This window comes from Mobula hypostoma, chromosome 12 (assembly GCF_963921235.1).
Source record: "Mobula hypostoma chromosome 12, sMobHyp1.1, whole genome shotgun sequence".
NCBI lineage: Eukaryota > Metazoa > Chordata > Chondrichthyes > Myliobatiformes > Myliobatidae > Mobula > Mobula hypostoma.
Window position 1 is genome coordinate 3,733,283 of NC_086108.1, and position 26,697 is coordinate 3,759,979.

The 26,697-nt window shown below is 47.1% G+C and overlaps 1 protein-coding gene across 2 annotated transcripts in view; it reads left to right on the forward strand.

Annotated features, from left to right (window-relative positions):
* Window positions 1-21,988, forward strand: part of LOC134355108 (homeobox protein otx5-like) — a 30,826-nt gene extending 8,838 nt beyond the window's left edge. Inside the window, exons 3-5 of one of the 2 annotated variants that reach the window (XM_063064853.1) lie at window positions 4,801-4,810; window positions 7,161-7,312; window positions 21,368-21,988. In XM_063064853.1, the coding sequence (XP_062920923.1) occupies window positions 4,801-4,810; window positions 7,161-7,312; window positions 21,368-21,988 (783 nt within the window). The remainder of the gene's footprint in view (window positions 1-4,800; window positions 4,811-7,160; window positions 7,313-21,367) is intronic. The other variant, XM_063064854.1, reaches the window with a different exon arrangement.
* The last annotated feature ends 4,709 nt before the right edge of the window (window positions 21,989-26,697 follow it).

The window sequence follows — 26,697 nt, forward strand, 5'->3', positions numbered from 1 at the left end:
GTCCACAGACATCTGTGACAATGAATTTCACAGATTCACCACTCTCTGGTTGAAATTCTTCCTCATCTCCATTCTAAATGGACGTCCCTCTCTTCTGAGGCTCTGGTCCTAGACTCCCCCACTATAGGAAACATCCTCTCCATATCCACTCTATCTGTGCCCTCTGGTCCTAGACTCTCCCAGTATAGGAAACATCCTCTCCACATCTACTCTATCTGCGCCCTCTGGTCCTAGACTCCCCCCCACTATAGGAAACATCCTCTCCACATCCACTCTAACTGTGCCCTCTGGTCCTAGACTCCCCCACTGTAGGAATCATCCTCTCCGCATCCACTCTATCTGTGTCCTCTGGTCCTAGACTCCCCCACTTGAGGAAACATCCTCTCCAAATCCACTCTATCTGTGTCCTCTGGTCCTAGACTCCCCCATTATAGGAAACATCCTCTCCACATCCATTCTATCTGTGTCCTCTGGTCCTAGACTCCCCCACTACAGGAAACATCCTCTCCACATCCACTCTGTCTGTGTCCTCTGGTCCTAGACTCCCCCATTATAGGAAAGATCCTCTCCACATCCACTCTATCTGTGTCCTCTGGTCCTAGACTCCCCCATTATAGGAAAGATCCTCTCCACATCCACTCTATCTGTGTCCTCTGGTCCTAGACTCCCCCATTATAGGAAATATCCTCTCCACATCCACTCTATCTGTGCCCTCTGGTCCTAGACTCCCTCACTGTAGGAAACATCCTCTCCACATCCACTCTATCTGTGCCCTCTGGTCCTAGACTCCCCCACTGTAGGAATCATCCTCTCCGCATCCACTCTATCTGTGCCCTCTGGTCCTAGACTCCCCCACTTTAGGAAACATCCTCTCCAAATCCACTCTATCTGTGTCCTCTGGTCCTAGACGCCCCCATTATAGGAAATATCCTCTCCACATCCACTCTATCTGTGCCCTCTGGTCCTAGACTCCCTCACTGTAGGAAACATCCTCTCCACATCCACTCTATCTGTGCCCTCTGGTCCTAGACTCCCCCACTGTAGGAATCATCCTCTCCGCATCCACTCTATCTGTGCCCTCTGGTCCTAGACTCCCCCACTTTAGGAAACATCCTCTCCAAATCCACTCTATCTGTGTCCTCTGGTCCTAGACGCCCCCATTATAGGAAATATCCTCTCCACATCCACTCTATCTGTGCCCTCTGGTCCTAGACTCCCTCACTGTAGGAAACATCCTCTCCACATCCACTCTATCTGTGCTCTCTGGTCCTAGACTCCCCCACTTTAGGAAACATCCTCTCCACATCCACTCTATCTGTGCCCTCTGGTCCTAGACTCCCTCACTATAGGAAACATCCTCTCCACATCCACTCTATCTGCGCCCTCTGGTCCTAGACTCCACCACTACAGGAAACATCCTCTCTATATCCACTCTATCTGTGCCCTCTGGTCCTAGACTCCCCTACTTTAGGAAACATCCTCTCTATATCCACTCTATCTGTGCCCTCTGGTCCTAGACTCCCCCACTTTAGGAAACATCCTCTCCACATCCACTCTATCTGTGTCCTCTGGTCCTAGACTCCCTCACTATAGGAAACATCCTCTCCACATCCACTCTATCTGTGCCCTCTGGTCCTAGACTCCCTCACTGTAGGAAACATCCTCTCTACATCCACCCTAACTGTGTCCTCTGGTCCTAGACTCCCCCATTATAGGAAATATCCTCTCCACATCCACTCTATCTGTGCCCTCTGGTCCTAGACTCCCTCACTGTAGGAAACATCCTCTCCACATCCACTCTATCTGTGCCCTCTGGTCCTAGACTCCCCCACTATAGGAAACATCCTCTCCACATCCACTCTATCTGTGCCCTCTGGTCCTAGACTCCCTCACTGTAGGAAACATCCTCTCCACATCCACTCTATCTGTGTCCTCTGGTCCTAGACTCCACCACTACAGGAAACATCCTCTCCACATCCACTCTATCTGTGTCCTCTGGTCCTGGACTCCACCACTACAGGAAACATCCTCTCTATATCCACTCTATCTAGGCTCAGGGTTTCCAACCTGGTATCCACAAACCCCTTGCTTAATGGTATTGATCCATGGCATAAAAAAGGGTTGGGAACCCCTGCTCTAAGCCTCTCAATATTCAGTAGGTTTCAATGAGACCCCCTTGACATTCTTTGAAACTGTGGTGGGTATGACCAACACAGTCAGAGGAAGTGCTGGGTGTAGCTTCCGGCACTGACATAGCATGCCCACAACTTACTCACCCTGTACTGAGTATTCTTGGACTGTGGGAGGAAACCAAAGCAGCAGGAGGAAACCCACGCAACCACAGGGAGAAGGTACAAATGAACCGTGACCGTACGGCTGGCGCTGAAATTGTTACGCTAACCGCTACGGTTCCATGACACTGGGGGCATGAGTGGTATTGTTTCACTACCGTTACTTGTCATGTTCTGTTGTCTTGTGTTCTCTGCCGAGCATTGTGGGCGTGCCAGGTTTTCAATTTGGTGTCTCCTTCACTGAGAGTCAGCATTGGTCACAGGTGGGATGGGGTGTGGTGATGGGTAAATGAGGCTTGATAGGGCACAGCCTTCAGCCAATTTGCAGAGGACACCTAGACTGAGGGTGCGGTGAACAGCAAGGAAGGCTATCGAAGAATAGTTGGACACCGAGGAGTGTGGTAGAACAAAGGGATCTGAGAATACAGCTCCATCATTTGTTGAAAGTGGCAGCACAGGTAGACAGGGTTGTATAGAGAGCTTTTGGCACGTTGGCCTTCAGAAATCAAATTGCTGAGTACAGGAGATGGGATTTATGTTGAAGATGATTAGGACATCGGTGGGTCACCCACCCACAGGAAAGATGTAAATAAGGTTGAAAGAGTACGGAGAAAATTTACAAAGTTTCTGCTGAGACTGGAGGACCGGAGTTATCAGGAAAGGTTGAATGGGTTCGGACTTCACTCCCTGGAGTGAAGGAGAAAGAGAGGGGATTTGATAGAGGTGTACAAAATTATGAGAGGTATAGATAGGGTAAATGCAAACAGGATTTTTCCACTGAGGTTGGGTGAAACCAGAACTCAAAGTCATAGATTAAGGGTGAAAGATGAAATATTTCTGGAGAACCTGAGGGAGGGGGATTCTTCACTCTCAGAGGGTGGTGTGAAAGTGGAATGAGCTAACAACAGAGTGGTGGATGTGGGTTCAATTGCAAGATTTAAAAGAAATTTGGATGTACATGGATGGGAGGGAGATAAAGACTATGGTCCTGTTGTGAGTCAATGGGATGAGGCAGAAGAATAGGTTGGCATGGACTAGATGGGCTGAAGGGCCTGTTTCCACACTGTAGAGCTCTTTGACTCTATTAAGGGAAGGAATTGAGATATGAGGTTAATATTTGATCTCCCAATTTACCTTGCTATGGCCCTTGCACTCTGCTGTCTACTAACCAGGGGTTTCCCAACTGGGGTCCACAGACGCCTTGCTTAACGCTGTTGGTCCATGGCATGGAAAGGTTGGGAATCCCTGGATCGTAGCTGCTGCATGACACGGATGAAAGAAAGATAGAGGGCTATGGGGGGATCAGCACACACAAAATGCTGGGGGAACTCAGCAGGCCAGGAAAAGAGTGCAGTCTATGTTTCGTGCTGAAACACAGTGGCAGGATTGGAGAAAAACAGCTGAGGAGTAGATTTAAAATGTGGGGGCGGAGGAGAGAAACACAAGGTGATAGGTGAAACCTGAAGAGGGAGGGGATGAAATAAAGAACTGGGAAGTAAGCTGGTGAAAGTGACAGAAGGCCATGGAAGAAAGAAAAAGAGGGGAAGAGCACCAGAGGGAGGGGATGGACCAGCAAGGAGATAAGGAGGGAGCGGGAAAAGGGGATGGAAAATGGTGAAGGAGAAGGGTGTGTGGCATTACCTGAAGTTTGAGAAATCAATATTCGTGCCATCAGGTTGGAGGCTACCCAAATGGAAAACAAAGTGCTGTCCCTCCAACCTAAGTGTGGCCTCATCGTGACAGTGGAGGAGACCATGGATAGACGTATGGAATTAAAATGGCAATGTGGGATGGAACTATTCGATTGATCTTAAAGGTCAGAACTGTTACGTTCTGTAGCTTTGAGACATTAAACTAGTTCAAAGGAAGACACAGGAGTCTGAAGTGCAGGCCTTACTTTGTGTTTCCTTAAGCTGGGTGCTCACGCGTCATGTGGTAGCGTGATGACATATGCATTTCAAGTATCTTCACACGTCAGAATCAGCTTTAATATCATCAGCGTATGTCGTGAAATTTGTTAACTTTACGACAGCAGTACAATGAAATACATGGTAAATAAATACAGAGGGAAAACCTGAGTTATATTAAGTATATATATGTTTATTAAATAGTTAAGTTAAAACAAGTCGTACAAAAAAACAGAAATAAAAAAAAGTAGTGAGGTAGTGTTCATGGGTTCAATGCCCATTCCGAATTGGGACGGCAGGGGGGAAGAACCTGTTCCTGAATCATTGAGTGTGTGGCCATACAATTTGAGAGCTATTAGTAGATGAATGGCCTCCTAATTAAATAAATAGATAAGAGCAGAGCAACTTCTACATTAAAATACTAAAAGTTTTGAATATTTCCAAAACACCACAATACGGTAAATAGCGAAGCTGAAACAAGGGGGTGAATAACTTCTAATTTCCATCTTCATAACAGAATTTTTAAAATTCTTTTTTTAATTTTATTCTTTTTTTATTAACGAAATACCTCAAGATTCAAGTTTGTTTAATGTCATTTCCAGTGCCCAAGTGGTGCAGCATGATAGTGTCGTGGTTAGCATGACCCTTTACAGTCCCAGCTTCCCAGGTTCAATTCCCACCTCTGCCTATAAGGAGTTCCTACATTCTTCCCATGACAATGTGGGTTTCTTCCAAGTGCTCTGGATTCCTCCACAGTCTAAAGACAATTTACTAGTTGGTAGGTTAATTGGTCACTGTAAATTGCGTGCAGCTAAAAAGTAATTAGAAGGGAAAAGATGAAATATGAAAGCAAGCTAGCAAATAATATCAAAGTGATATAGTAAAAGATTTTTCAAGTATGTTAAAAATAAAAGAGAAATGAGAGTGGATATAGGACCACTAGAAAATGAGGCCAGAGAAATAATAACAGGGGACAAGGAGATGGTTGATGAACTAAATGAGTATTTTGCATCAGTCTTCACTGTGGAAGACACGAGCAGTGTACCAGATGTGATGTGTGAAGGAAGAGAAGTGGGTGCAGTTACTATCACAAGAGAGAAGGTGCTTAAAAAGCTGAAAGACCTAAACGTACATAAGTCACCTGGACCAGATGAACTGCACCCTAGGGTTCTGAAAGATATAGCGTTAGAGATTGTAGTGGCATTAGAAATGATCTTTCAAAAATCATTGGACTCTGGCATGGTGCTGGAGGACTGGAAAATTGCAAATGGAAATTATAGACCAGTTAGCTTGACCTCAATGGTTGGGAAGATGTTAGAGTCAATTGTTGAGAATGAGGTGATGGAATATTTGGTAACACAGGACAAGACAGTACAAAGTCAGCATGGTTTTCTTCAGGGAAAATCCACCCTGATGAACCTGTTGGAATTCTTTGAGGAGATTACAAGTAGGATAGATAAAGGAGAAGCAGTGGTTGTTGTATATTAGGACTTTCAGTAGGCTTTTGACAAGGTGCCACACATGAGGCTTATTACCAAGTTAAGAGCCCATGGTATTACAGGAAAGTTACTCACATGGTTAGAGCATTGGCTGATTGGTAGGAGGCAGCAAGTGGGAATAAAAGGATCCTTTTCTGGTTGGATGCCAGTGACCAGTGGTGTTCTACAGGGGTCGGTGTTGGGACCACTTCTTTTTATGCTGTATATAAAAGATTTAGATGATGGAATAGACGGGGAGAAGGTTGGGAACTGGGGTTGAGGAGGAGTGAGAAAAGGATCAGCCATGATTGAACGGTGGAGCAGACTCTTTGGGCCAAATGGCCTAATTTTGCTCCTATGTCTTATGGTCTATGGTCTAATTGTCTTGTGATTAGGCTAGGGTTAAATCGGAGATTGCTGTTTGTCACGGCTCGAAGGACCGATAGGGCCTGTTCTGTAGTGTATACTAATAAGTAAATAAAGGAGATGAAATAATTGTTATTCTGTATCTGATGCAGCGCAAAAAAACACTAAAAGGTAAAGAACATACGAATAAAAAACACAATAAATATAAATGCTTAAGACATAAGATAGCTTATATACGAATGGATTGTCCATAACGGTACAGGAGTGTCTGTATGTGAGGTGTCTCTGACAGGAAATGATAAAGTCATGGTGGTGAGGGGGTGTGGAGGGGTGGGTTAGTGGGTGGAGGTGTCGATCAGCCTCACTGCTTGGGGAAAGTCACTGTTTTTGAGTCTGGTCGTCCTGCCGTGGATACTATTGAGCATCCTCCCCAATGGGAGCGGAACAAACAGTCCATGAGCAGGGTGGGTGATGTTCATGACATTACTGGGCCGTTCCGGCAACCCTTCTGATTGTGCCTTTGATGGTGGGTAGGCCAGTGCAGGTGATGTGCAGGCAGTTTTGACTCCTCGTTGTTGAGAATTCCTGTGTCCCACAGTGCAGTTTGACCCCCGTTGTGGAACCGTCCTGTGTCCCACAGTACGGTTTCTGTACCCTGCAGTGATGCGGTTTGTTAGGATGCTCTCTGTTGTGCATCAGTAAATAGTTGTGTGCATGGATGTCCATGGGTCAGCTCTTGTGGAGAGCTAAAGTGCAATAGCAGGGCGGCTCGGTAGTGTAGTGGTTGGCACAATGCTTTACAGTACAGGGGACCCGGGTCCAATTGCCGTCACTGCCTGTAAGGAGTTCGTACGTTCTCCCCGTGACCGTGTGGGTTTCCTCCGGGTGCTCCGGTTTCCTCCCACAGTCCAAAGACGTACAGGTTGTACAACTGATTGGTAACAACTGGGAGTCATTGTAAACTGACCTGCGATTAGGCTAGGATTAAATCAGAGTTGCTGGGTGGTGGGGCTTGAGATGCTGGAAGGGACTATTCAGTGCTGAATGAAAATAAAGCTGAAGTCTGGAATTGGGGAATATTTTATGAATGTAATTGACTGGCCTGATTTCTGCCTCAGCAACTCCACGGAAACAGCGCAGGGAGAGAACGACCTTCACCCGTGCACAGCTGGACATCCTGGAGTCTCTCTTCGCCAAGACTCGCTACCCTGACATCTTCATGCGGGAAGAGGTGGCACTAAAGATCAATCTCCCCGAGTCCAGAGTTCAGGTAAGAGATGGGTTTGGGGCACACTTCAGAGCTGGTGCAGGGTTTGAGGGACTCAGAGGCATAGGCTTGGATTGGCGACGTCGCCAAAATGGATGGTGTAGTACTCAATGTGGAAGATTATGTGATGATCTGGGGAGGAGAGCCAGGAATGGCAGGTGGAATTCAACTGGGACGAGAGACGTGTGGTATTCCAGTTTTTTTATTTCGAGATCCAGCATAGTAACAGGCCCTTTTGGCCCAATGAATCTGCGTCCATAAGATATAGGAGCAGAATCAGGCCATTCAGCCCATCGAGTATGCTTCACCATTTCATCATGGTTGATACATTTTCCATCTCAGCCCCAATCTCCTGCCTTCTCCCCATTCATGCCCTGACTAATCAAGAATCTATCAACCTCTGCCTTAAACATACACAATAACTTGGCCTCCACTGCTGTCCATGGCAACGAATTCCATGGACTCACCACCCTCTGGCTAAAGAAATGTCTCCTCATCTCCGTTCTAAACGGATGTTCCTCTATTTCACTGCAACGGGAGACATCCTCTCACATCCACTTTATCGAGGCCTTTCAACATTCGATAGTTTTCAATGAGATTCCCCATCATTCTTCTAAATTCCAGCGAGTACAGGCCCAGAGCCATCAAACACTCCTCCTACAATAACCCTTTCATTCCTGCAATCGTTGTCGTCCATTGTTGGGAGCAGGCCAGCAGTGAGAGTAGGAGTGTCAGGCTTTAACGAGAAGAGGCTGAGGCCAAGGAAACAGGTAAGTAGGATAGATTTTTCCTTTTGATATTGCAGATTTGGTCTTGGTTGCCTATTGTCCAGTGCAGACAGGATGGCAGATATGACAGTGGAATGGTCCTCCTGTAGGATGTGGGAATTTATGGAACCTGAGGGTCTCCCTGATGACTACACCTGCAGGAGCAGGAAGTGCAGCCACTCCAGTTCCTGAAAGACTGGATTAAGGAGCTGGAGCTGGACAAACTAAGGATCATCCGGGAGGCAGAGCAATTGATAACGATTTTTGAGTGGGTGGTTACACCCAGAGCGCAGAATTCAGGGAGTAGATGGGTGAACACCAAGACTGGTAAACGGAGAAAGAAGTCAGTGCAGGGTCCCCCTGTGGCCGTTCCCCTCAGCAACAGGTGACCCCTTTGGATACTGCTGAGGGTATGACCTATCTGGGCAAGGCAGCTGCAGTCAGACCAATAGCACTGCAGTCGGCTCTGAGCCTCAGAAGGGTAGGGTGAAGTCAGGTGGAGCGATACGGGACAGGTAGGAGATTCTGCAGCAGTAAAAGAGACACCAGGTTAGTGTGTTGTCTCCTGGGTGTGAGGGTCCAGGATGTCTCAGAGCGGTTGCTGAATATTCTTGAAGAGGAGGGTGAGCAGCTGGAGGTCGTGGTATATGTTGGTACCAATGACATAGTCAGGAGAGGGGTAGAGGTCCTGTGCAGTAAGTTTAGGGAGTGAGGAAGAAGGCTGACGAGCAGGACCTCCAAGGTGCTAATCTCTGGATTACTCCCAGTGCCATGAGCTAGTGAAGGTCAGAACAGGAAGATAGCACAGATGAATGAGTGGCTGGTGCAGGGGGCAGGGTTTCAATTTCTTAATCATTGGAACCTTTTCTGGGGAAGGTGTGACCTGTACAAGTGGGATGGGTTGCAGCTGAACTGGAAGGGAACCAATATCTTGGGAGGGAGTTTGTTAATGCTCTTGGGGAGGGTTTAAACTAGATTTGCCGGGGGGGGGGGTGAGAACTGAATTGAAGAGGCAGAGGATGGGGCAGTTTGCACACAAGTAGAGACAGTTTGTGGTGAGTTTCTGAGGAAGGATAAACAGATGATAGAGCAAAGATGGTTTGAGATGTGTCTATTTTAATGCAAGAGAGTATCAGAGTATTGACCAATACGTGGAACGATGACGTTTTGGCCATTACGGAGACTTGGGTGTCTCAGGGGCAGGAATGGCTGCTGAGTGTGCCGGGCTTTAGATGTTTCAAAAAGGACAGGGAGGGAGGCAAAAGAGGTGGGGGTGTAGCACTGCTAATCAGGGATAGTGTCACGACTGCAGAAAAGGAGGAAGTCATGGAGGGATTGTCTACTGAGTCATTGTGGGTGGAAGTCAGAAACAGGAAGGGGTAATAACTCTACTGGGTGTTTTTTATAGACCACCTAATAGCAACAGAGGCATCGAGGAGCAAATGGGGAGGCAGATTCTGGAACGGAGTAGTGATAATAGGTTGTCGTGATGGGTGATTTTGACTTTCTTAATATTGACTGGCATCTCTTTAGAGCAAGGGGTTTAGATGAGGTGGACTTTGTTAGGTGTGTTCAAGAAGGTTTCTTGACATAATATGTAGATAAGCCAACTAGAGGAGAGGCTGTACTTGATCTTGTATTGGGAAATGAACCTGGTCAGATCTCTTGGTGGGAGTGTATACTGGAGTTAGTGATCACAACTCTAGCGCTCAAGAGGGATAGGAGCAGACAATTTGGGAAAACATTTGATTGGGGTAAGGGGAAATATGCTATTGGGCAGGAACTTGGGAACATAAATTGGAAGCAGGTGTTCTCAGGGAAATGCACAGCAGAAATGTGGCAAATGTTCAGGGAACATTTGCATGGAGCTCTGCATGGGTATGTTCCATTGAGGCAGGGAAAGGATGGTAGGGTTAAAGAACCATGGTGTACAAAGGATGTAGAAAATCTAGTTAAGAAGAAAAGAAAAGCTTACGAAAGGTTCAAGAAGCTAGCTACTGCTAGAGCTCTGGAAAATTACAGGGGTGCCAGGAAGGAGCTCAAGAATGAAATTAGGGGAGCTGGAAAGAGCCATGAGAAAGCCTTGGTGAGCAGGATTAAAGAAAACCGCAAGACATTCTACAAGTATGTGAAGAGCAAGAGGATGAGCCTTATGAGAATAGGACCAATCAGGTGAGAGAGTGGAACATGTGCACGGAGTCAGCGGAGGTAGCGGAGGTACTTAATGAATACTTTGCTTCAGTATTTACCAGGGAAAAAGACCTCGGCAATTGTGGGGATGACTTACAGCAGACTGAAATGCTTGAGCATATAGACGTTAAAAAAGAGGATGTGCTGGAGCTTTTGAAAAGCATTACGTTAGATAAGTCACTGGGATCAGATGAGATATATTCCCCAGGCTACTGTGGGAAGTGAGGCAAAAGATTGCTGAGCCTCTGGTGATGATCTTTACATCATCAATAAGGATGAGAGAAGTACCAGAGGAAATGGAAGGTTGCAAATGTTGTTCCTTTATTCAAGAAAGGGAGTAGAGGTAACCCAGGAAATTATAGACCAGTGAGTCTTACTTCAGTAGTGGGGAAGTTGTTGGAGAAGATCCTGAGAGGCAGGATTTATGAGTGTTTGGAGAAACATAATCTGATTAGGGATAGTCAGTATGGCTTTGTCAAGGGCAGGTCATGCCTTACGAACCTGATTGAGGATGTAAGAAAACACATTGAAGATAGAGCAGTGGATGTAGTGTATATGGATTTCAGCAAGGCATTTGATAAGGTCCCCATGCAAGACTCATTCAGAAAGTAAGGAAGCATGGGATTCAAGGAGACCCTGCTTTGTGGATCCGGAATTAGCTTGCCCACGGAAGGCAAAGGGTTGTTATAGATGGTTCGTATTCTGCATGGAGGTCAGTGACCAATGATATTCCGCAGGGATCTGTTCTGGGACCCCTCCTCTTTGTGATTTTTATAAATGACCTGGATGAGGAAGTGGAGGGATGGCTTAGTAAGTTTGCTTATGACACAAAGGTTGGACGTGTTGTGGATAGTGTGGAGGGCTGTCAGAGGTTACAGAGGGACATTGATGGGATGCAAAACTGGGTTGAGAAGTGGCAGATGGAGTTCAACCCAGATATGTGTGAGGTTGTTCATTTTGGTAGGTCAAATATGATGGCAGAATATAGTATTAATGGTAAGACTCTTGACAGTATGGAGAATCAGAGGGATCTTGGGGTCCAAGTCCATAAGGCACTCAAAGCTGCTGTGCAGGTTGACTCTGTGGTTAAGAAGGCATATGGTGCATTGGTCTTCATCAATCGTGGGATTGGTTAAGAGCAGCGAGGTAATGTTGCAGCTATATAGGACCCTAGTCAGACCCCACTTGGAGTACTGTGCTCAGTTCTGGTCGCCTCACTACAGGAAGGATGTGGAAACCATAGAAAGGGTGCAGAGGAAATTTACAAGGATGTTGCCTGGATTGGTGGAGGCAGATATGATAGGGTCTTTTAAGAGACTCCTGGATGGATACATGGAGATTAGAAAAATAGAGGGCTATGGGTAACCCTAGGTAATTTCTAAAGTTGGGACATGTTCGGCACAGCATTGTGGGCCGAAGGGCCTGTATTGTGCTGTAGGGTTTCTATATAAGAACTTAGTTAGACCCCACTTGGAGTACCAAGTTCAGTTCTGACCTCACTAGAGGAAGAATGTGAATACTATAGGGAGAGTGAGAGGAGATTGCCTGGACTGGAGAGCATGCCTTATGAGAATAGGTTGAATGAACTTGGCCTTTTCTCCTTGGAGTCACAAGGGATGAGAGGTGACCTGATAGAGGTGTATAAGATGATGAGAGGCATTGATCATGCGTATAGCCAAAGACTATCAAAATATTAATGCTCACGGTGGTGTGCAGAAGAGCATCTTCGAACGCACAACATACTGAATCTTGAAGAAGATGGGCTACAGCAACAGAAGACCATGAAAATACATTTGGTGGCCTCTTTTTTTTGGTACAGGAGATGTCTAATAGAGTGGCCACTGAATGTATGTTCAGCATTGGTTGTCGTAGTGCAGGGCCGTAGGATATACATCACAGCAGAAGGGCATTCAGCTCCTATTAGTCCTAAGAGCACAGGATATAGAAGCAGAGTTAGGCTGTCGGGTCCACCAACTCTACTGGACCATTCAATCATGGCTGAATATTTTCCACCCCATTCTCCTTAATTTCCATGTTATCTTTCCCCAGTTTACCAAACAAGAGTCTGTCAAAATCTGCCTTGAATACATCCAGTCGCTTGGCTTCTACAGTCCTCTGTAGCAATGAATTCTGCAGATTCACTACACTGAAGCTGACTAGGTTCCTCATCTCAGTCCCTTTATTCTGAGGTTGTGCCCTCTGGTCCTAGGCTTCCCCACTGGTGGAAACATCCACTCCATGTCCACTCTATCAAGGTCTTTGGTAACCAAAAGATTTCAATGAGATCTTGGGGCCCAACACATCCATGCCAACCAAAATGGCTACCTTGTGAACATCCCTTGGACCCTCGTCAGGGCCAGCACCTCTTTCCTGAGAACCTGGCCCAAAATAGCTCCCAATACTGCAAGTTAGAGTTGTACTTTCTGTTTCCTCCGTCCCTGGTTTTATAGTTTAGCACTCCACCCCTGCCTTTCAGATCCTGAGTTGCTCGTAAGATCATAAGACATGGGAGCAGAATTAGGCCATTTGGCCCACTGAGTCTGCTCTGCCACTCCATCATGGCTGATTTATTATCCCCCTCAACCCCACGGGTAAGACCTGAGTGTCCTGTGAGGATCAGAGGTGAGTGAGCTGCCCCAGACTGGACATGACAAGCCCCTTCACAAATTCAGTCATTCAATAGTTCCATTTAATATTGGAGAATGCATACAATATACAATCTGAAATTCTTGCTCTTCACAGGCATCCATGAAAAAGCCAGAAGAGTACCCCAAAGAATGAGTGACAGCAAAAATGTTAGAATCCCAAAGCCCCCTTCTCCACAAGCCTCAGCAAAGCATCAACCTTCCCCTCTCCCCCACCCTACTCATTTCAGCACGAAGCATCAGCGCCCAACACCCACCAAGTAAGCAATAGCAAAGCTCTCCAAAGAGAGACCATGCTCTGCAGTCCAACAAAAACCATTGTTCACCCAACAGTTTGACATGCCACAGGCTCTCTTGTGCCCTAATAGAGGGGCAGAGAGGTGTCACACAGTGAGAGGGGAGACCTACAAAAACAAGCAACTCTCTGATTTATGGTGTTAAAATCAGCCGCATCACCTTTTCCGAGTTCTCCAACTCGAGAATCGGCAACGAACTCTCCCCCACCAATGAGAGAGAGAGAGAGAGACAAAGAGCAGTTCACCAAGTACAAAGCCCCTGACACTGATCCGCTGTTCCCAATATTCTGTTTTCTTCTGTGACGCTTCAGTCAACGGCACCAGCATGGAATGAACTGATACTGAGAAAGGGCCGGTCAGTGAGCCCTGGGAGCAAGTCCCACGGCCACAAAGAGCCACAGTTTGAATGCAGCTGCCGGTCAAGGGCATTGATACAGCCCGTTCACCTTGAAAAGGGAAAAAAACAGAGACACGTTGATCTCTATCCAATAAAGATTTCCCCAGTTTTATCAATAATATCTGCTGTTTGACGCTATCCTGTAGCCCCCAATCTCGACATCATTTGCAAACTGCAAAAATTGCGCTGCTGACTCTAAACTGAAGAGTAAGAATTTCAGGTTGTACACGGTATACACTCTCTGATATTAAATTTTCTATGAAGAATAAGAATTGCAGGTTCTATACCATAGACACCAGGTTAGCAAATTTAACGTCACATGCCGGTGATAATAAACCTGATTCTGATTCTGATTCTGACACTCGCTGATGTTAAGTGGAACTGTTGAAGTTGGAAACGGCAGTCAGGGTGTCAGACGCACAAAATGCTGGCGGAACTCAGCAGGTCAGGCAGCATCTTTGGAGAGGAATAAATAGTCAATGTTTCCGGCCAGAACCTTTCACAAACCTTTGAGTTTCTCCAGAATTTTGTGTGTATTGCTCTGGATTTTCAGCACCTACAGACTTTCTACTGTTTCGTTACAGTGTCATGCAATGTAGAGAATGGCAGTGATGTACATTAATTCCATTTTATTTTAAACACATTTCCATTATCTTTGCATATTCTCTACCACTCCTGAACATTAAAGTTAACTTACAGTGGCTAACTAGACTATCAACCCACGGGGGTTTGGGCTCTGGGAGAAAACTGGAGCCCCCAGAGCAAACCCTCAGAGTGTAGAAACTTCACTCAAGGGTAGATGCTAGGTCCATGACCCTGGGGCAGGGAGGTCTGACCTGCTGTGTCACTGTACCACCCATTGGCCTGTCATCTGATTGCATAATGTCAAAGGGTCTTGTAATTATACTTTCCAGAATTCCAAACCTTTTTCAAAAGATTAAATAGGTTAGATTGAATACAACACATTGGTGAGGCTTAATTTGGAGCACTGTGTGCAGTTTTGGTCACCTACCTATAGGAAAGATGTAAATAAGTGTATCCCCCCGGCCACCCTCAGAGTTGCTCGGCTTGCTGTCATCTAGGGAAATAACCCTCGGCCCTGCCAAACTGGGTAATAGTTTGTGTGGATGCTGTGTGATGTACCCCACCCCGCCCAAATAACAGACAATACACCAGATACGACTAAATGATTTACAGTTTATAGATATTACTGGAGCTATATAATTAATAGAGAATAAACTATAAAAGGAAAGTAAAAGGTGCCACACTTATCAAAGTTCAATCTCTTCGTGCACAAACAGTTGGAGCTCAGGACCCTTCCTCTTCGCCCTGCGACCCCTTGGACCACCTGAACCAGCTGCCTGGGACCAACAACGGTGGTCGACCAGACGCTCCACACGAGTCCATCTCCGTCTCCCCTCCTCGCCGAACGCCCCGCTTAGGGTCCAACCCCGTTAGGGGACTCACAGCACCTGGTCCATCCTCTGTCTCTCTCTCCCGCCTTCTGCCCCAAAACCCCACGCATACAATATCTTACAAATACACCAAAAACGTAACAACTATCCCAATTGGTTCATAACATCTTCTTATCAGTAACGTGATTCAACAAACTGCTAGTGGGAAGGACTTTCTCAGCGTTTACCATAACAAAGAAGCCATTTTAATTAGCCTACGCAGTAACATAAAGACGAAACCCCCTTACATAAGGTTGACAGAGTGCAGATAAAATTTATCAAGATGCTGCTGGGACTGGAGGACTTGAGTTATAAGGAAAGATTGAATAGGCTAGGACTTTATTCCTTGGAATGTAGAAGATCGAGGAGATTTGATAGCGCTATGCGAAATTATGATGGGTACAGATAGGGTAAATACAAACAGGCTTCTTCCACTGAGGTTGGGTGGGACTACGACTACAGATCATGGGTTAAGGGTGAAAGGTGAAAAGTTTAAGGGGAATATGAGGGGAAACTTCTTCACTCAGAGGGAGGTGAAAGTATGGAACGAGCTGCAGTGAAAGTGGTGCATGCGAGCGCGATTTCAATGATTAAGAGATGTTTGGACAGCTACATGGATGGTAGGTGTATGGAGGGTTATGGTCCCAGTGCAGGTCGATCAGAGAGGGCAGCTTAAATGGTTTTGGAATAGACAAGAACGGCTTATTTCTCTCTGATTCTATGACTCTAGAATTACTTCTCCACTCTCTCTGGCTCTCCTTGCCATTCTCTCCGTGACTTTCACAGATTCTGTGAGATGGGGAGGGGGTGAGGTGGTTTCCCTCCATGTCTCCCTGTCCTCTGTGTCCCCTCCCGTTCGTCATCCCTTTAGTGCCTCATTAGGTCTTGCTTATTTGAACAGTGCACCCCCGCCCCCGAGTCCAGCCCTCAGATCCAGGTTCAAGACCACTAACACATCAGAGCCTGAGGCTCCCAAGACAGGCGGCCCATTACAGCACAGTTACTGTGGCTCAGGCAGACCTCTGCCAGATTAATCTGTCACTTCTCTTTCTGATGAGCCAGGTTAATAGACGACAGTGTATTAGGATCTCAGCAGTCACATATTCTCTAGTGATTGCTTGCCCAGACAGGTCTTTACAGTAACAGGGTTAAATTATGAACATTAATAAACAGGAGATGTGGAACTGCTGTATGCAAACCACCACAGGCCATTCAATTGACAGCAAAGCGTGAATGATGTGGAGATATTATCATTTCATAAACTGATTTAATAATAGGGCTGTTAGAAACGTGGAAAAATTACAAAGCTTCGGGGGCAGGGGGTACATTCAGCCCATTGTGTATGTGGTGGTAAAAGACCAGCCTAATCAAATCAGAATCACTTACTTATATAGTAGAGTACAGCCCATTCGGCCCACAATGTTGTACTGAACCAGCTAAAAGGCAAATCAAAAACACCCAAACATTAATCCCTCCCTATCTACTTCTTCTTCTTCGGTTCTCCATTGAAATCCAATGACGACGTCCACTCCTTTAACGGTGAGATCTTTGATGACTATACAGTCCTATCCTGGACCCACAAGCTCTATCGCAGGTGGGACATGTACATGTGGTAGTGGTGGCAACCATGACTGCATTTCTCCTGGCTCTCTTCTGCTGTCTTCTGCTTGTTCTTTCCATCTCCAGAATACAAACCCCATCCCTACACAGCTGTTTCCAAGTGGTATGGTCAGCAGCAACATCCTCCAGGTCCTCGGGGACCTCCTCCCTACACCATGTCCATATCCCTCCATCTTCCTCACATCCATGTGTCTATTCAATTGTCTCTTAAAAGCCTCTTCTGTATCTGCCTCTACCACCAGACCAGGCAGCACATTCCAGGCATCCACCACTCTCTGAGTAAAACACTTCCCCCTCACATCCCCTTGAACCTACCCCTCTCACCTTCAATGTATTAGACAATTCAACCAACTTACTTACTGCCTGTTACACCGCTGGCTGTTTTCAGGGCTTCCTTCATCATGTCAGTAGCTTCCTCTCAGTTTTCACTACTGTCAGATATGCAAGGCCCAGGTGGAGACTCAGGAATACTGTCACACTCAGATGTAGAAGGATTCTTCATTGCTGTTTCTGTAACAATTATGTTTGACCAGTCAGGGTTGTTAGCCCTGAGTTGAACCCCCAAACCTGGAGGACCAGTGGACCCCTCTTAGTCTGGCCTCTACCCTTTTACCTGTTTGGCATGGGTGACCCTACCAGGAGCCAAAACACAAGGCCCTGACTTCAGCCAACACAGCTCTCTGGGTCACTGAGGCACACAAACCTCCAAACTCACAGTAAGGTCGTGGTCCTCCTGGAGGAAATGAAATCAGAATATGGTTTAATATCACCAGCCTATGTCACGAAATTTGTTGTGTTTGCGGCAGCAGTACAACGCAATATTTAATTATGTACTGGGTGATGGGGGTCCTTAATGATGGACGCTGCCTTTTAGAGGCACCGCTCCTTGAGGTTGTCTTGGATTCTGTGGAGGCTAGTGCCCACGATGGAGCTGAGGCTACAACTGTCTGCAGCTTGTTTCGATCCTGTGCCGTAACCCCCACCGCCCCCATACCAAATGGTGATGCAGCCAGTTAGAATGCTCACATTGATACGTCGGTAGAAATTTGCAAGTGACTTTGGTAACATACCAAATCCCAAACTCCTAATGAAATATAGCTGCTGTTGCACCTTCTTTTTGTAACTGCATCAATACATTGGGCACAGAATTGATCCTCAGAGAAGCTGACACACAGGGACTTGAAACTGCTCACTCTTTTCATTTCTGATCCCTCTATGAGGACTGGTGTGTGCTCCCTCATCTTACCCTTCCTGAAGTCCACAGTCAGTTCTTTGGTCTTACTGATGTTGGATGCAAGGTTGTTGCTGTGACAACACTTAATTTGCTGATTTATCTCGCTCCTCTATACCCTCTTGTCACCATCTGAAATTCTGCCAACAATAGTTGTATCGTCAGCAAATTTATAGATGGTGTTTGAGCTGTGCCTGGCCACACAGTCATGGGCGTAGAGAGAGTAGAGCAGTGGGCTAAGCACGCATCCCTGAGGTGCGCCAGTGTTGATCGTCAGCGAGGTGGAGATCTTGTTTCCGTTCCTGATTTGCATCTCTGGGTCTGTCGCCACAGCTCCTCTTCTCCACACCCATGTACTGTTTAAAAGTGGGGAGGATTTCTGCCTCTCCAACCTCTTCAGGCAGTGAGTGCTAGACACTCCCCAGAATGATGGTGAATCTGTGGAATTCACTGCCATGGACAGCTGTGGAGGCCAAGTCAGCGGGTTCTTCCTCGTCGTTAGGTATCATGGTTTTTCCATCTGCCCTTTTAAGGGCCCAATTGATTGATCGAGATGGTGAAGGAAATCAATCGGGCCCTTAAAAGAGCTGACAGAAAACCAGGACACCTGACAATGAGGAGGAACCCATCGTTACCGTCTGTCTTCCCTAATTTCCACGGTTTCTGGAAGGATCGCCAGCATCTTGCAAAATACCAGATTCATACCATCCACAAACCCGTAACGAAGCTCCAACCACCACTTATGAGGGTCAAAGATGACTTGGGACTCAGGACGGCTGGCATTTACAGGATTCTCTGTGAATGCGGAGCAGTGTGTATCGGTCACACAGTGGAAACCCGCATCAAGGAGCACAGGAGCTGTATCTTTTGGGTTACCCGGAGAAATCGGCGGTAGCTGGACATTGCAATTGCAATGGCCATAAGATTGACTTTGATGGCACAAAACTACTGTGTCGTGCCAGTGGTTTTTGGGACCATTTGGTAAAGGAAGCTATTGCAATAAAACTCGAGGAAAAAAATCATAACAAAGACCAAGGTCTCACTCTAAGTAAGAACTGGAATTCAATTGCAAACAAGGTGGGAGAGCAGAAACCTGATTGGATGAGGAATAACCAATTAGGAGGGATGGACTATGGGGGTATAAATACCACAGGACTATACATCCCCAGGCATCATCCCTGATGAAGGTGGCAGAGTCTGTCATCGAGACATCGGTAATAATCATCTGGAAGCCTGAGAAGAGTTTATCCATCACACCCTGGGAAAGCACTAGATCCTTTTTCAGACTCGATGGGCTGAATGGCCAAATTTTGCTCCTACGTCTTATGGTCTTATAGTCTCTCCACCTTCACCTCCTTATGCAACTAAGTCACACAGCACAGAAACAGGAGAGGTGGAAACGTGATCTCACTGTTAGTCCAATTCTCTTCAGTTCCAGCCCCAAGGGTTCTTGGTGATTATCAAGTCTCCGACTCTTACATTAATTCTTTCCTAAAATATGTGTGAGGCGTCTGTTGGTCTGGGTTGACCATGGACATTGCGTCCTAGCCGTCTAGATAAACACACCAGGGCAGTACGACATGGAGAGGAAGCTCCCTCTCTCCAGGCGTCTGATGAACCCAGTGGCATCACAGGAGTTGCCAGCCAGCATTGAACTCAACTAGGACTGCCTTAGGGATTCTAGTTCCAGATTTTTCCCTCAGGGATTTGTTCCAATGCCTTCCCCATGAGTGAGTATAGCCGTTAAACAACGGAAGTTTGATATCAGAGTTTTCCTTCTTCTAGATCAGGTGCCAACCATGGCTGACGAGCCAATAACCCTTCTTTATCCCTTCTCCTATGCCGGGCTTAGTAGCTAAGCCACACGTGAAGATTTGGGACGCACATCATTGGGAGCATTTAGCAGGCTGTGAGAGCCTCTCCCCAATATCCTGTCCCCAATATCCACCCCCCACTATAACAACCTTAAGGAACGAAAAATAACTTAATGAGATGTTTAACAGGACAGGGAGAAGATTGTGAAGAAGTTGTATATGTCAGCAAATTTCTTCAATGTACTATGGGGAGCATTCCTACTGGTTACATCACTGTCCTGTATGGGTGCACCAATGCACAGGATCAGAAAAAGCCGCAGATGGTTGTAGACTCAGTCAGCTCCATCATGGGTACTGGCTTCCAGAGCATCTAGGACATCTTCAACAGGCGATGCATCAAGAAGGCAGCGTCTATCATTAAGGACCCCCATCACCCAGGACGTGCCCTCTTCACATTCCTACAGCTTGGAGGGGGCACAGGAGCTTGAAGACACACACTCAAAGTTTTAGGAACAGCTTCTTCCCCACCACCATCAGATTTATGAATGGACAATCATAAACACTGCCTTACTGTACTCACACAAGAGAGTCTGCAGATGCTGGAAATCCAGAGCAACACACACAAAGTGCTGGAGGAACTCAACGGGTCAGACAGTGTCGATGGTCAGAGTAACACACACAAAATGCTGGAGGAACTCAGCAGGTCAGACAGTGTCGATGGTCAGAGTAACACACACAAAATGCTGGAGGAACTCAGCAGGTCAGACAGTGTCGATGGTCAGAGTAACACACACAAAATGCTGGAGGAACTCAGCAGGTCAGGAAGCATATATGGAAATGAATAAACAGCCAATGTTTTGGACCAAGGCCTTCATCAGCCAGATAAGGGATCCAAATGTTGGTAGCTTGCAGAGGCAGTGTGGAAGCGTAGACAGAGTCAGTGGAGGTCAAGCTGATTTCTGTAATGGAAATGGGTCATGTCCATAATCTCCATAATTGCCTTATCCTGCTGAGTGAGAGCTTCTATAGAGGGGAGTAACCAGTTGATGTTTCAGGCTGAGACCCTGCATCATGTCCTGTTAAACTGTCTTAGCTCAAAATGTTGACTCTTTATTCCTTTCCACCAATGCTGCCTGACCTGCCGAATTCCTCCAGCATTTTGTGTGTGTTACTCTGACCATCGACACTGTCTGACCTGCTGAGTTCCACTTCTGCTGCCAGCTCATTCCAAACTCTCACCATCCTCTGAGCGAAGAGGTCCCCCCTCATGTTTCCTTAAACCTTTCACTATCAGCCCATGATCACTAGGTCTAGTCTCACCCATCCTCAGAGGAAAAAGCCTATCTATACCCCTCGTAATTTTGTGCTCCTTTATCATTCTCCAACATTCCAGGGATTAAAGTCCTAACCTGTTCAACCTTTCCCGATAACTCAGGTATTTAAGTCCTGGCAACATGCTTGTAAATGTTCTTTGCACTCTTTCAACCTTATTGACATTTTGTGTTTATGAGTGAGAGGAGATGCTTTGACAGTGGAATCTTGCTGTGCATCATAGGAAGTGACTGGGGTTGTGGCACACTCCCGACGGGGCTCAGAAAGGCTAGGACGTTTGTTCTAATCTCTGTTTTTACCGTCCCCGTGAAGGTCTGGTTCAAGAACCGCCGAGCCAAATGCCGCCAGCAACAACAGCAGAGCAGCGGCCAGGCTAAGGCCCGGCCAGCCAAGAAGAAGAACTCGCCGGCCCGGGACACAAGCTCAGAGACCAACGCCAGCGGCCACTACAGCCCGACGCCCGCCTGCACGGGGGTGACAGCCAGTTCCACCTCCAACGCCACCGTGTCCATCTGGAGCCCAGCTTCCATCTCGCCCATCCCGGACCCGCTGTCCTCCACGGCGTCCTGCATGCAGCGGTCCACCGCCTACCCCATCACCTACAGCCAGGCTCCGGCCTACAGCCAAGGCTACAGCAGCTCCCCTGCCTACTTCAGCGGCCTCGACTGCGGCTCCTACCTCTCCCCGATGCCCCCTCAGCTCTCCGCTCCCGGGGGCACCCTCAGCCCCCTGGGCACGCCGACCATGGGCAGTCACCTCAGCCAGTCCCCAGCCCCTCTGTCTGCTCAAGGTTACGGCTCCGCAGGGCTGGGGTTCAATACTGTCGACTGCCTGGATTACAAAGACCAGAGCACATCCTGGAAGCTGAACTTCAGTGCTGCTGACTGCCTGGATTACAAAGACCAGAGCTCTTGGAAGTTCCAAGTCTTGTAAAGCTGCTGATCGAACGATCAAAACCCAACAGCCCTGTCCTGTTTCTCTCTTATTATTCCCTCTTGAACCCGGATCAATAACAGTTATAGAACTACACACACAGAACGCTGGAGGAACTCAGCAGGTCAGGCAGCATCCATGGAAAGGAATGAACAGTCGATGTCTCAGGCCAAGTCCCTTTCACCAGGACTTCTGGATTACGTTGCTCCGGATTTCCAGTATCTGCAGAATCTCTTGTGTTGCAAATTATAGAAGCTGTGAAGCCAGTTGACTCCAAAACAAATGCTAACAATTTTTCGAAAGGAGTTTCAGGTCTGGTCACCAGGGTGGAGTTGAAACGGAGAAAGGAAAAAATCTCTCTGGCCAAAGTGACTTGCGGCCAGCTGGAACTTTGCAAAGAACACCAAGAGTCTGATAAAATCTCGCATTTGTTCAGTCCAGTCTTTCACCTGACCTCAATGAACTTCCGCTTTGAAGGGAAGAGGTTTTCAGAGTTACTGAACACTGACCAGAACCTATTGCTTGACTCTATATGTTAGAGGGTGATCGAAAGAGTCTCTACAGATTAGTAAATAACCCTGCTTCATAAACACTGCGGAACTGCTTGGATGGAGAGGAGGGTTAACGGGAACTTTTAGTTTGGTTATTCCGGTCGAAGTGTTTTGGGAATTCTCTCCCTCTCATCCCATCCTGTATGTGCGTGCGTGTGTGTGTGTGTGTGTGAATTTTTGTTTCAACTTCTTTTGGGACTCTCTACAAAAGAAGAGTTACCTTAAAGATTATTGACAGTGAGCTACGGATTACGGCTTGTCAGCTGTTTGTGTCAGGGAAGTGACTAAGCTTGACAAATCTTCTGGAACACAGGGGTGCCATGGTAGCCTAGCAGTTCAGTCTGTGAGCACGTGGGAGGGGGGTGGTTTCCTCCGGGTGCTCCAGTTTCCTCCCGCAGTCCAAAGACGTACGGGTTAGTAGGTTAACTGGTGTTTGTAGATTGTCCTGTGATCAGGCTAGGGTTAAATTGCTAGGTGGTACGGCTCATTGGGCTGGAAGGGCCTGTCCGTGCTGTATTTCTAAATAATAAAACATTAGAAATACTAATAAACACGGTTTTAACTCAGGGGATGTTTAAAGCTCTTTGTATTTGTACTGAGAGGACGGGGCAGGCTCCACATGAGAACGATAGAAGAACAAATCCCTTCAGTTGTGCTTTGTAATGTGGGCTTCCTTGTCACCAAGCTTAGTGACTCTGGGAAGGGTTTTGGCATCATGAGACAGACCAGGTCCAGGGAATCTTTCTGTATAAAGTAAGTAAAGTATTTGGTTCCCACTTCTGAGCATGCCCAGCTGTGGAAGGGTTCACAGCTCTCTCCCAGTGCTGTTCCCTTTTCCTGTTGCCTTTTTGGGAATTCTCTCTTATCCTTCCCAGAACAACTAAATTCAAGTGGTGGATACACAGTGAGAGTCAGAGAGCCATAGAAACAGGACTTTTGGCCCATCTAGTCCTGTGCTGAACTATTATTCTGCCTGGTCCCATCGACCTGCACCCGGACCATATCCCTCCCATCCAAACTTCTCTTAGATGTTGAAATCAATCCCACATCCGCCACTTCTGCTGGAAACTCGTCCCACACTCACATCACCCTCTGAGTGAAGAAGTTCCTTGTCATGATCCCCTTAAATATTTCACCTTTCACCCTTAACCCATGACCTCTAGTTCCAGCTTCACCTAACCACAATGGAAAAAAAGCCTGCTTATCCTTGTATATCTCTGACAAATCTCCCCTCATTCTCCTACGCTCCAGGGAATAAAGACCGAACCTATTCAGCCCCTCCCTGTAACCCAGGCCCTTACAACATCTTTGTAAATTTTCTCTGTACTTTTTCAACCCGTTTACACCTGTCCTGTGGGTCGGTCACCAAAACTGGGCACAACACTCCGAATTAGGCCTCACCAATGTCTTGTACAACGTCAGCGTAACATCCCATCTCCTGTATTCAGTACTTTGATTTAGGAAGGCCAATATGCCAAAAGTTTTCTTTGCGACCCTATCTACCTGTGACACCACTTTCAAGGAATTATGGACTTGTATTCCCACATCACTCTGTTCTACCACATTCCTCAGTGGTCTACTATTCGCTCTGTAAGTCCTACCCTGATTTGCCCTCCCAAGATGCAACACCTCACACTTGTCCGCATTGCATTCCATCTACCATTTTTCAACCCATTTTTCCCGCTGATCCAGGTCCCTCTGCAAGCTCTGATAGCCTCGCTCATATTAGGCCTTGCCAGCATCTTGTACAACAACATAACACCCCATGGGAGAATCAAAACTGGGGATCCCCATGGTTTGCAGACCCAATCCTTTAATGAAGGATATTGCTGGGAAGGCCAGCCTCTCTTGAATGATGGCTGGGGGCAGAGTTCACCATGTAGTCCTTGTTGTGATGGTGCTCCCTCAGTGCTACTGGGGATGGAGTCCCAGGATTTAAAGCCAGTGACGGTAAGAGAGCATCGACCTGTTTCTGAGTGTGGATAAAATACAAACCACTGGAGGAACTCAGCAGGCCAGGCAGCATCTATGGAGGGGAATAAATGGTTGACGTTTCGGGCTGAGACCCTTCGTTCATCCCCTTCTACTGACCTACTGAGTTGCTCCAGTGTTTCGTGCGTGTTCTTGCTCCTGCATAATCTTCCGTGTTTCTGAGTCAGAATGTTGGGTTTCGGAGGAGTCACTGGAGATGTGGGGGAGAACACAGAGAGAAATGAAACAAGGTTCAGTGCCCCAGTTCCTCGGTATGGCATCCCTCAAGATGATCATCGTCACCACTTGCCTGCCGTGCGTTGTAACCCAGCTGACGGACTCTGCTCTGAGCTGGCAGGGAGTAACCGAATGGGATCCGGGTGGCTGGGATGAGGGGGCAAAGATTCACGCTGTCGAGTGAACCTTGCTCTCAGAACCCGCACAGTGCACTAAAGCATTGTACTAACTGGGGCGGCACAGTAGCAAGTGGTCAGCACAATGCTTTACAGTACAGGCGACCCGGGTTCAATTCCCGTCACTGCCTGTAAGGAGTTTGTACATTCTCCCTGTGATCATGTGGGTTTCCTCTGGCTGCCCTGATCTCCACCCACAGTCCAAAGACATGCCAATTAGTAGGTTGATTGGTCGTTCTAAATTGTCCCGATTAGGCTCAGGTTAAATTGGGGGTTGCTGGGCCACGTGGCTCGAAGGGCTGGAAGGGCCTTTTTGCACCACATATCAATCAATAAAATAAGCAGGCCTTTCGAGCCACCGATTCTTTCTCTATTATTGATTGAGATACAGTGTGGAACAGACCCTCTGGCCCTTTCAGCCGTACCACCCAGCAACCCCCAAATTAACCCTGGCCTAATGATGGGACAATTTACAATGACCAATTATTATGATTGACAACAGGCAGTCCCCTTTTATTGTCATTTAGTAATGCATACATTAAGAAATGATAAAAATGTTTTTCCAGAATGATATTACGAAAACACATGACAAACCGACTTAAAAACTAACAAAAACCACATAATTATAACATATAGTTACAACAGTGCAAAGCAATACTGTAATTTGATAAGAACAGACCATGGCACAGTAAAGTCTCAAAGTCGCTCGAAAGTCCCATCATCTCACGCAGATGGTAAACCCCCAGTGCCGCCAACTTGCCGATGCGGCATCCCGGAAGCATCTGACCACAGTCCGACTCCGAGTCCGTCCGAAAAACTCCAAGCCTCCGACCAGCTCTCCGACACTGAGCACTGAGCACCACCTCTGCCGAGCGTTTCGACCTCAGCCCCGGCAACAGGCAATAGGCAAAGCCGAGGATTTGGGGCCTTCGTCTCCGGAGATTCTCCATCGCACAGTAGCAGCGGCAGCGAAGCGGGCATTTCAGAAGTTACTCCAGATGTTCCTCTGTACTCTCACGGCTGTCCCCATCAAATCCGGATTGTGCACGGCCCCCTAGTTACACATATCGATATTCATTCGGAACGGCCGCCCGCGCTGCGTCTCGCTGCCATCTTCTCCTCCCTCCTCAATTAAACCAACCAATCGGTAAGTCTTTGGACTGTGGGGGGAAACTGGAGCACCCGGAGGAAACCCACACGGTCATGGGGAGAAATACAAACTCTTACAGACAGCAGTGGGAATTGAACCCAAGTCGCTGGTATTTTACTGTTGCTAATTTTTACTAACCACTGCGCTACTCTGCCATTCCATTCTGTACAGGAGGTAATTTACAGGAGGCAAATGTCCTACCAACCTGCACGTCTTTTGGAAGCCGGGGAGAAACCTGTGTGGTCACAGGGAGAACCTGCAAACTCCACTCAGATGGAACCAGAGGTTGGAATTGAACCTGGGACTCCAGATTGGTGAGACAGCACCTCTGCCCACAGTGTCGAGGTGACTCTCCCATAAGTCAGCCAGATCCTGGAGCCTATTCCAAGGTGAACTACTTAACAGGTCACCTCATTCAATCACGTGAGCTCAACGTGACTGAGACACAGGCCTGGTCTGATCTCTGTGTCGTGTTCTTAGTCAGTCTGGTCCCTCATATTGCCTCTCAGCTCTGATTGGTCAATGTCAAACTGGATGTTGAAGGGGTGGGTTGAAGAAATAATTATGGCCTCTTAAGAGTTTATTAGCCACAGCGGGAGAACTTTAGACCCAATAAGATTGTGG